Below are 11,694 nucleotides of genomic sequence, written 5' to 3'. Positions count from 1 at the left end.
TACCTTCCCTTATGGTAAACCTCAAGTTAGCCAGATCTCGATCTATGCTTCCGCGCCATTCAGTCAAGCGTTCTCTTCCGCCTTGAAGCACCGTCTCCGTCCACGTGGTCCAAACGAAGCTTCACAGTGACCCCAACACAACTTACACCTACCTATTAATGGAGCTTGGAACTTTCATTTAATAATGGATTCTCATCTCCTCCCTCCCTTTTTCCTTTTTTTTTTTTTGAAATTCATCCCCAACCGCTACTTTTACCTATTTGTGACCCCCCCATTTTTTCATTAATTCACTTTATTACCTGGTCCATCAAGGACCAGAAAATACTTTTTCTACTGAAGAAAGCTCCATTTAAGAAGATGATTGTCATGTTGGGAATTTAATTGGACCTCATATTTGATATCTTTCTCTAGTTATTCTCGTTCACCTGTTCCATACAGATGAAAAGAAAAAAAAAATACTCGAATTAGAAAAAAGAAAAATGGGGATCACTTAATGTAAACAAAGGGAAAAAGTAGCAGACCTCTGTTCCTTTTGAATTTATTTCATCAAAAGGCTAAAATAGTAGGATTTAGATTCTCTAAATTTTAAATTTCACTTTAGAAGATAAAGTGTGATCTTTTATCATTTATTTCATAGGTTGGATCAAGAAAAAATATGAGAGAGAAACTATTTAAAAGTGAAAGTTCACACTTTACTCTCTCAAGTGAAAATTCAAAATTTAGAGGATTCAAATTTAAAATAGTTGGGTATTTTGTAGTCGTTTATTAGTGAAAATCTTGTGATGAATTTATAATTTTTTTTAAAGAAAGTATCATGTATGTTTTTGTAAAAATTTTATGATGAATTTATAGATTCTTGAAAAAAAATACTTAATAAGTCATGGAAAAACTATAATAATAGATTTATAAATTTCCAACAAAATGATATAAAAAATAGAGAAAATAAATCGTATTTAACATTATATTTTTTTTAAAGAAAATACTAAGAGCAACTCTAATAAAATCAATTTTAGGTATCATTTTTTACTTCTATAGTAACTAAACTGATTTAAAATTAAAATTTGTATTGGATAAAATGATACTAGTATCAATAAGGATATACTATATTATTTTAAAGAAAGATAAATAAAATGCTACCACTTGTATAATTCATTAAATCCATGAAAAAACATTGTAATATTGTTATTGTAACGTTGTAACAAAGACTCAATCAAAATAAATCCAAATAAATAAGATGTAATTAGTTGTACTTCTATATTTTATTACTCTATTTCTTTATTATCTTCTTATCGATTTGGTAGAAAAATGAAGCTAATTTTTTATAATATGAAAAGCTTATTGGTGTTTTTAATGGAAATGGGTGCTTTTGGTGTATTGACAGATTGGTGGACATGTCAGATGGCAGCTTCAACACGTGGGGGAGTGCTGACTCAGCACGTGGGAGGCGTGTTGACGACGTGTCGCTCTCTTATTTGATGGCGATGCAATACGTGATCTGCGTGTTGAGTGCTCTCCCTATATAAGGCAAAGTTTGGTACCATTTTATTATAAAAAGAAGAGTTGTTTGAGTGTGTTTCTGGTGTGATGGAGGGTATTGCAAACCTGGTAGCGTATCACAATGGTGGGATTATACGGAATACTCATGAAGGAGTAAGCTTTGTCACTACAAGAAAATACGTATTTTTCGACGCAAAAAATCGACGGCTATCTCTGCCATCGATTTTTTTCGACGGTTTGCTGTCGATAATTTTAAAAAAAGAAATTTAAAAATAAAATAATAAAATCGACGGCTTTGTCGTCGATTTTTTTTACGCTGCATTAAACCTTTTTTACTATCATCATATTATCGATGAACCAGGGGTTGGAAATACTTTTATTTTAAAATCGACGAAAATAGCGCCTATTTTAATATTTAAAATATCGACAACATTTCCGTTGATAAATTTGAACGGTCCAGATTGCTTTCTAAAATCGAATAAATGGTGTAGATTTAATGTATAAAATAGACGAGAAAGTCGTTGCTTTTTTTCAAATTAAAATAGACAACACCACTGTCGATTTTTATTGCTGAAAACATCACCCCACGCCCACTTCCCGCCTCCAAGTTCAGAAACACAATTTTATCCCAAATTCCTCATCAACCCTCATTTTACCCCAAATTCACCAACCCTCATTCTCCACTGCCGGCGTCACGGTTGCGCCGCCGTCACGCTCTATTGTTGCCGTGTCGTTATCGCTCCCCACTTCGCTCCTCTTGCTCGCGCCGCCTGTCGCTCCGCTGCTGCCGCGCCGTCGGTGCTCATTTTCTCTGTTGCCGCCGTCGCTCCTCCTACCTTGGTCCTTCTCCGCTCTCTCTTAATCAAGCTCACAAGAAGCAGGTATCATTTCTGACTGTTACTGAACTCTTTACTGGTGTTATTCCTTATTTCGGTGTTCCGCTTAGCGTGGATTTGTTGCTTTTTTCTCCAAAGCCTGATATGCTTTTAGGTTAAGTCAACTCCTCCTTTTAGGTTTTGTTTTATGAATGATGGAATCGATGAATGAACTTGTTTGCAATTTGGTACTTGTTTTCGCAAGGAAAATGCTTCATAGCCAGAAATCTTATTAAATTTATAGGGTTCAGGATTATATGACAACATGTGATAGGAGCAGTTTTAATTTTCTAACCACTAATAATTTATAGGGGGTTCATTTGATAACTGTTGCTTTCAGAGGGGAAGGTTGTTAAGCTTTCACAAGAGTCCATTCATGTTGTTGTGCTTGGATTTTCTTCTGCGATTGTAATCGAGAAAGACATTAGGGAAGAATTCGTGTACAAAACTGTGAGTATCTGCCAAGAATGTTTAGTGGTTGCTATCCATTAAATCTGATTGTGTTCATAATTACTAGAACTAATGTGGTCTATGTATGTACTGTGTCGTTTCTTGTAGAAACATGAGCAAGATGTGTATGCAAGCAAATCTCACAAGAGACATGTTATCAAAGTTGGAACTATGATACGGTTTTCAGTCAAGAGCTAACATGCTGTTAATTCATTTCAAATGTGACTATATGTATTCAATCTAGAGTCCAGAAGAATTCATTTGAACACTATGCTAGTATGTTTGGTGCACTCTCCGTGCCTCTGTTTCTTTTTAGTATAATCTTATATTCATGCTCTAGATTCCAACTGGTGAAATATATTTATGTTAGGGAAAGACTATAGTAGCCATCTTGTACGATGGTTTTCTTATTTTGTTGCATACCTAAATAGATGCACTGATGAAACACTATTTCTAAATATTTTTGTATGAGTATTAACTTGCCAAACTCTTTTAACTGTTTAGCTGCATCCCTGTATCTGAACATAAATGTCCACATTCTTTTATCCTTTTCTTTTCTGCATCTGATTGAGCCTTTTCTTTTCTGCATATACAAGTTCATCTAGCATCTAATGCTTTTCTTTAATTTTCTGTTTTACCTTTTAATACAGTATTGAGAAGCAGCCCCCACATAAAAAAAATTTGAAAAGCTGGAATAAATATGGTTGATGGAGACGGAGATCGCGGTCGCCGTCGTGGTCGTGGCCGTGGCCGTGGCCGTGGCCGAAGACGAAAGGGGAGGCCTAGGCTTTCTACCGGTCACCCCCTTGACTTGCATGCAGATCCATACTCTCTCATTGGGTCATCATCCGACACGACTGCTCCGACCAATGGGAGACTGCCACCTATTGCTACTACTACCCCCTCCTGTCAGGAGCCTCAGATTCACATGATGCCTACTCCGGGTGTGCCAAGATCATGCACTCAACAAGCCAATGAACCTTCCAACACTGCCTCACATGGTGTGCAGAGTGATCCAGCTATTGGGGCTCCCAGTCGAGCAGGATCTTGTGGGGAAAGACAAACCACATCTAATAGTACCCAAGATGCTCAGGGTCAAGGAACATCCACTGCCACTGGTCACTCCAGCACAAGTGATCCCAAGCTTAGATATGATGGTGCCAAATGGTTTGTTATTTGCTTTAAATTTTATGAATAACATGTCTCATTTTTACTAAGTAATATGTCTTTATCATTTTTTTGTTTTTGATGTAGTTGGCACCCACCTAAGCCTGGATTGAAGCGTATTTCTCAGGTTTTTAAAGAAAACTACAACAAGCCTTGGCTGAGTTTTGATGAGGCAGATGATGATACTCGAAAAATATGGTGGACTGAGTGGAGGGTAAATTTTATCTACCTTATTTTACGTATTTTACAATATTATATATCATAGTATATTATACTACCTTCTTGCATCTACTTTGGCTTCTTGCATCTACCTTATGCAGTATGGCTTTAATCTATATACTGTCTCCTTAGCTTTACATTGTTCATTGTTCATTGTTCATTGCATCTACTTTGGTTATGGGAATATTCCATCCTTAACTGTTTCTATATAACTTATTAATAGTGATAACATACAAATTTGATTACTTCTGTATAACATAAGCATGCTCTTAGTTTAATTAAGCAATCTAATGTGGCCAAGCAATGGTAGCTTCATATATATGTGGACAAAGCAAAACCTACCAAACAATAAATTGTAGTCCTAATTGGTTGAACAACTGCATTTAGAAACAGACCAATCTGTTCAACTTCCAAGAAGAAGCAACTTCCTTATTAGTTTCTTTCCCATTAGACCTTGTTTATGTAGTACACCTTGTTTGTATATATAATTCAATGGTATTTTGTATATATATGTTGTAGTATATTTTTGTTGTGTCTCAGATCTGTGATTGTTTTCCATTAACCAATTATGGATACATTGACATCATTTTGGCAGAAGAAAAAAAGAAAAAGCTAACAAGCTCATTGGGGTTGTGTGAAGTTCAGACTTTATATTGTTTTGTTTTGCTGAGAAAGCAAAAAGTGCTAATTTCATAAAATTGCTTCATATATCTCCATTGAGTAACGATTTTTCATCTTTAATTCTTTATATATAACCCGAAAGATTTTATGCAGATTTCTATGCCTTCTTTTCTCCATAAGTTGTGAATAGAAGTTAGATGTGATTTTTATTGAAGATATGCATGGTATGATTAATAATTAGAGTTCAGGATATGATTGGTAACTAGTAAGAACTAAGAAAAGGTGTAGGCCTATCTTATTAAAATTTTGTTTAAAGGAATGGATTTAAAAGGAGTGGGGACAGCATGGAGTAGGTCAAACTCATTTTTCTTTGCATTGGACGGCCAAATTACAGAGTGTATTCACTCTTGCTAATATAACATTGTAAATTACAGCAAAATAAATTTGTATCTGTTCAGAGGCTAAATTTTATTTGTAATTTTTTTTAAAATAGAAATGCTTTGACATTATTGATACGGAAGAGGATGATATCTATCAAGCTGGAGGTTTAGGGCTGCCAAGCGCTTGCGAGGTATGCTTCATGCCATTCGCAAAAAAGGTGCCCGTCCATATTGGATCCCACCAGAAGTTCTTGGTGAATTGATGAGACGTTGGGACACTGATGCCTATAGACAATTACAGGTGAAAAATACAGCTGCCAGGAAATCGACTCGAGGTACTTCCCTTCACACTGCAGGAGGCACCACCTTTCTAGAAGCGAGGTTACACTTGGTAAGTTGCTTATAGAACCCTATTTTTTACTTAAAGACAATCTTTACTATGATATTTGCTATTCTGAAAATTTCTTAAGACCAAACAAGTAAGAAAAAACTTACAGCAATTCTAATGTGTTTGTTTACCTTATTTATTTCATTCATAATTTTGTTGATAATTTGGTTATGTGAGAATCTCTTTCCAAGTTGGCTATAGTTTATGAGGATCTTTATTTTCATTCTCTACCATATGGTTGAGTAGTGATTATGTGGCATGTTATCTTCTGAATTATTAGTTTTATTATGTGGCTCTAGTGAGGGATGAAGATAACATGCTCTTTTTCATGGTTGACTTACTTGACTTTTGCTTCACCCTCCCTCCACTTCAGACCTGGTTGGCACCCAACACAAATGCTCTATGATTCTATTCCATGCTTTTTAGTTTTTATTATTAGTTAACTGCTTTTTATTGTTATCTAAACAATGCAAAATTAAATAAAAAGTGTCAGTTGTTTCTCTCTTGAGTCTTGAATTAACAATTTAATATTAAACATTAGATTCGCCCTTTACAAAAACATGCACCCAAATTGGTCGGTCTCGATTCAGAATTTCACTATGTCGTTTTCTGCTTATGTTTAGATTCCCCCTATTATTTATTATATAGTACAAAGTTATTTATCTTTTCTTAAATAATGTGTCTAAACAAGAAAAACTGAACTCACATGGTTGGTTTAGTACAATACATCATCAATTGTACACTCATATTTGTTGATAATTTGTTTACATTATGTAGAATCATTCGCTTGGAAGACCATCACGTATGGATGAGTTTTTTAAGCACACTCATACTCGCAAAGAGGATAGGACTCAATGGGTTGATGAACACTCTCGAAAGACAAAGGTAACTTACCTTTATTCATTGTAACTATTTTGTTATCTAATTGTTATGCATTATTGATACTTATAGTAGTTTATCAATTATTTTTCTTTATTGTAGGATATATTTCAAGAGCGTATGTTTCAGGTTGAGCAAGAGCGGCATGCTGCTATAGAGGCTGGTGTAATTGATCCACCGCCTGTCTCTGAGGAAAGCATATGGATTGAAACAGTGGGTGAAAAATGAAGAGGTAGGGTATATGGCATGGGTGAGGTAAGGGACTCTTCCATAGTGCGACCTCGAGTTGATGGGCCAACCACGACCACCAGTATTGATGTTTTGGATCTTAGAGAACGAATCACAATACTCAATAGGGAAGTTGAACAACATGCCGCTAAATATAGAGAGCTTGAAGATCACTACCAAAGAGAGAAAAGAGAGTGGCAACAGACTGTTGAATCCTTGTGTGAGGATCTCAACACCAGTAACTCACAGATGGATCAATTTAGTCATCAGTTGAGCAGCTTGACTGAGTATGTGAGAGCTATAGGTCCTAGTAGTTCTGGATCACGTGTTCCCCCACCTCCTCCTTTTACTTTTCCAAACTCTCAGAAAAGCACAGCCCCAACCCCAGTCCCAACCCCAGCCCCAGGTAGAAAACTCCCACCTATTCTGCAGCGACCAGGACAACCACAGAATTCTCAAAAGGAGGATGATTCTGACGATTTTGATGACTCAGATGATTATTTAGATGAGTATGAGTAGGTTATTTAATTACTTTACTTTGAATATTTTGTATTATTAGTAGATTGCAATTTAAATGAATATAAGTCTAAGTTTAGTTATTTATCTTGTCTTGAGTCTTTATATTAGAGGGTTATTTATTATTTTGATAAGTTTGTAAACTCATTATCTAATATTTAGTATAAATTTTATTTTTATATTTAAAACTTTATTTGTCTTGTTATTTAATATTCTGTATAAATTTTATTTTTATATTTAAAAGTTCATTTATATTAACTGTTTACTATTTTTCAAATAAAAAAAAATTAAAACATATAACTATTAAAATCGACGGTAAAGTTATCGCTTTTAAAAGTTAAAATAGACACTAAATCGACGGCATATGTGTCGATTTTATTAAATCAAATATCGACAGCGCCTTTGTCAATTTTATTAAGCATGTTATAGACAAAGGCGTTATTGATTTTATTGAGTTAAATATCGACCCCAAGATCGTCGATTTTATTGAATCAGTTATCGACAAAGAAGACGTCGATTTTAAATAATAATATCGACGGCAGCATTGTCGATTTTAGTAAGAATGTAAAATTCTCACACCCATATTACAGACAGAAAAGATGTCGATTTTATTAAATTATTATCGACGGCTAAGCAAGCCGCCGATTTTATTAGAAGTTTGAAAAATCGACAAGCTTTATAGCGACCACCTTCACCGTCCATTTTACCGTCGAATTTTAATATTATCGACGGCCTAGCCGTCGATTTGGCCGTCGATTTTAACGATGTTTCTTGTAGTGTGTGTGTGAGAATCCATTTTTGTTTGTGGTCCCATGCACCATCATGTTCATGGAGCTTCAGAATGGTCTTTATCAAAGTATAGAGAATGATATGTTGAGGAGAGTGAGCAATATTCTGTACCAAAATTCCGTTATAGTTTTGATGGTCTAATACACTTTGATATTATACTGATCATTGACGAACTGAGTATACAGAATATGTTCCACATTCACCAGCAGACTCAGGTGCGATAGCCAAAGATTGAGCTGTATGTTGAGTTTGAAAATGTAGAGGCAGATAGGATTCAAAATGATTTAGATATAGAGGATGATAGAGTTGAAGTGTATGGAGGAATGAATAGTGATAGCGAAGAGGACTTCGAAGCTACTTATGAAGCCGGCGACGAAGATGAGGATGGTGATGTGGGAGGTGATGCAGCAATGGAGAATGTAGTGGTTCCTCCGACAGTTAGTCAACCGATGGACGTTCCACCTTTTATGCAGAACTTAGATCTTGATGCCATGCATGCATCGAAATTCTCCAAATATGCAAACATAGGTACGATGAGTGAATAATACATTTTTCTTAATTTATATTTTGGATGGATCAATGAGTGACGATTTCTATTTTCTGTAGGTGTTGCTGATCTTGAGGACGGGGAGTTCAGGGTCGGAATGGATTAAAGTTCTAAAAAGTCAGTCATCGCAGCAACAAGAAGTTACACTAACTCTAGAAGAGTCGACTACAATTTGTATGAGTCTAAGCTACAGATGTTCTATGCAAAATGCAAGACGTATAGGTGTGGATGTGACTATCTTATCCGAGCCAGTTTGATACGGAAAAAAAGTTGTTAGGAGATACTCAGATATAATGGTAGACACACGTGCACTATGGGAACGATTTCACAGGATCATTCCAAGTTGGACTCGAACACAGTTGCTGAGGCTATAAGGCCATTTGTTGAGACTTCGACCCATCCATCAAGGTGTAATCTATAATTGCAGAAGTTCAGTCAAGGTTCAACTACACCATCAGTTACCGAAAGGCTTGGTTGGCAAAGTAGAAGTCCATAGCCAAAGTTTTCAGTGATTGGAAAGATTCTTACCAAGCTTTACCATGGTGGTTCTCGGTTATGGTTCGGAAGATGCCTGCCTCAATTGTCCAAATAGAAACACGACCCCTGTACAACGAGAGTGAAGAGGCGGACGGTGTCAAGATACTTCACCGCGTATTTTAGAATTTCAATTCATGCATTAGAGCATTCAAGCATTGCAAGCCTCTAGTTCAGGTTGACGGTACACACCTTTACGAAAAATACAAATGTGTGCTTTTGGTTGCTGTTGTACAAGATGAGAACAAGAATATTTTGGCTATCGCTTTTGCCTTCATGGAGGGGAAGACTGCTGATGCATGACACTTTTTCTCAATAATTTACGAAGACATGTTGTTAAAAGAGACGGTGTGAGTATATAATCTCAGACCGACATGAGTCAATCCGGACAACAATAAATCGTTCCAGAGGTGATTGACAACCTCCAAGAACATAGTGGATGTTTTGTATTAGGAACAATGGTAACAACTTCTTAAACGCATTCAAAGTTCCACACTTGCAAAAACTTGTTGTCAACATAGGTATTAAGGACAATAGAGGAGTACAACATCAACTATAAGAGGTTGCAAGAGCGAGACGAGGCATATGCTTGGTGGTGCGATGCCATTGGACTTAGAAAGGATATTGGCATTTGACGAGTGATATCGATAGGGACACATGATGACAATCCTTGTCGAGTGTATTAATTCAGTGTTAAAGGGTGCTCGAAACCTCCCTGTGTTGGCGCTTGTCTGAGTAACATATTATCGGTTAAACGAGCTATTTACGCGGAAGAGTGCCAAGGCTCACGATCACAACCGTGTTGGATTTACTTTCTCTATATTTGCACAACAACAGATAGAAGCAAATATGCAATGTGCCGTGCACCGGTTTGATAGACGAAACGAGGTGTTTAAGGTGTGTGAAATGCCTAATGAAAAGGTGTTGGCAGTTGATCTTGCACGGCAGACGTGTGACTATGGGCACTTTCAGGTGGAACGACTACCATGTCGCCATGTTATTGCTTGCTGTGATAACCAGCGTCTTGATTGGCAGCTGTATGTGAACGATGTGTACAAGATGACAGAGGTTTGTAAGGTCTACAAATTTGAGTTTGTACCATTAGGCGATCCAGAGACATAGCCTACTTATTTAGGACTGACATTGGTCATTAATCCTGCCTTGCGGCGAACGTCAAAAGGTCGTCACAAATTGACCCAATACCTGAATGAAATGGATTCACGAGAAATGCGTGGTCCTCAGATATGCCGTCTCTATGATAGACAAGGTCATAGTCGGAGTCGATATCCTCAGCGTGCTGGACCGATTGGAGTAGGTGATGATGGTGGTTCCTAGCTCTTTGTTGGTCGTTGTGTCGTATGTTTAGGTTAATTTTATCATTTATTGTTTTTGAGGTTCGTCGTGTTTGTATTTTTAGGTTACTTTTATCAATTAATGTCTATGTGTGTCGTTGTGTTTGTATTATTAAGTTAGATGTTAACTTTTGTGAGTTATTACAGTTGACAGTTTTTGAGATGATAATTTCAAATTTGATACAATAGCCTTACAAAAGGTTAATTAACAATTACATTAACTTAATTCTGCGACCTTAACTTAAGTTCGATAAGCTAAACTTACGAATGATTAATTAAAAATTACATTAATATAATTACTAAACCCATGATTATTTCTTTCCAAGCATCCAATTAAATCCCTTGCCTATCATGCTCTGACCGAACCGCGACGGAGTAAACCTATCAGGTGGATTCCTTTCCGTTCGTAAGTTATATGAATCACCCCGAACTGAATCATCGACATTCGAGGTAGCCGACCCACCTGCCTCTGCTAGAGCAGATGCACCGGGGTTGTACTCCTCAACAACCTCATGCTCATTCACGTTCAACTCAAAAGTGCTCGGCCCAATAGGTGGTAGATTGAGACGAGCAATATCGAATACCATATGCGAAGCGATGAAACCACTTTGTTGGGAATCACACGACGCCCGCCTTGAAGTGCGACCAGAAGCAGACCCCTGTCGACCAGACTCTGGTGATGAAGGGATAGTACTTAAATTTGTAAAACGGCCCACACCAATATCAATCTATTGCTATATATGATCATCTCCATCCCCATCAACAGGAATCTGCTATGGGATCGATGGAAAGTCAACCCATTGCTGTCCGGGCTAAATGTGCTGTGTGAGATGAATCTGCTGGCTGGACTCTGACGACTGTGTTGACTGTGCCTACTGAGCTGACTATTACGGCTGTGACGGCTGGGCTCACCGTGGTTGCTGGATTGGTCGTGGTGGCTGTGCTGGTGGATGAGGTGGATGCTAAGGAACTTGCTCCGACAATCTTAGCATATGTCCGAACAAACCTATGTACCAATCACGGTACCCAGTCGATGGGTCTAAATTCTCAAGTTGGAAGGGGGTGCAGATCCCGCAACTAAGTGTTACGATGGTTGCCCCATTCCTCTATCCATCCTGCATGTAAAACTCTCCAGTCATGAAGCTGCACTCCGCAAAGAGTGATGCAATGCTCTTCTGGTAGAATGACTTTTGCTAGCTCCGGGGCGAGTTGCATACCCAAACGGACGCATCACTCAGTTCACATGGTGCCA

The 11,694-nt window shown here is 37.3% G+C and overlaps 1 protein-coding gene across 1 annotated transcript; it reads left to right on the top strand.

The window, feature by feature from the left end:
- Positions 1-3,522: 3,522 nt before the first annotated feature.
- Positions 3,523-5,472, top strand: LOC107641780 (uncharacterized). The gene is made up of 3 exons (XM_021123675.2): positions 3,523-3,989; positions 4,077-4,203; positions 5,323-5,472. Exons 1-3 carry the CDS (start codon positions 3,523-3,525, stop codon positions 5,470-5,472), a joined length of 744 nt encoding a protein of 247 aa, XP_020979334.1.
- The last annotated feature ends 6,222 nt before the right edge of the window (positions 5,473-11,694 follow it).

The sequence above is a fragment of the Arachis ipaensis genome, chromosome B5, assembly GCF_059453495.1.
Source record: "Arachis ipaensis isolate K30076 ecotype BB chromosome B5, ASM5945349v1, whole genome shotgun sequence".
Lineage (NCBI taxonomy): Eukaryota > Viridiplantae > Streptophyta > Magnoliopsida > Fabales > Fabaceae > Arachis > Arachis ipaensis.
Note: the sequence above shows the minus strand (reverse complement) of the source record. Positions and strands in the feature narration are given on the sequence as shown.

Coding starts and splice junctions, on each gene's coding strand:
- LOC107641780 (XM_021123675.2), top strand. CDS start 3,523: ATGGTTGATGGAGACGGAGATCGCGGTCGCCGTCGTGGTCGTGGCCGT. Junction 3,990..4,076: donor AGATATGATGGTGCCAAATG/GTTTGTTATTTG, acceptor TTTTTGATGTAG/TTGGCACCCACCTAAGCCTG. Junction 4,204..5,322: donor TATGGTGGACTGAGTGGAGG/GTAAATTTTATC, acceptor TTTTTAAAATAG/AAATGCTTTGACATTATTGA.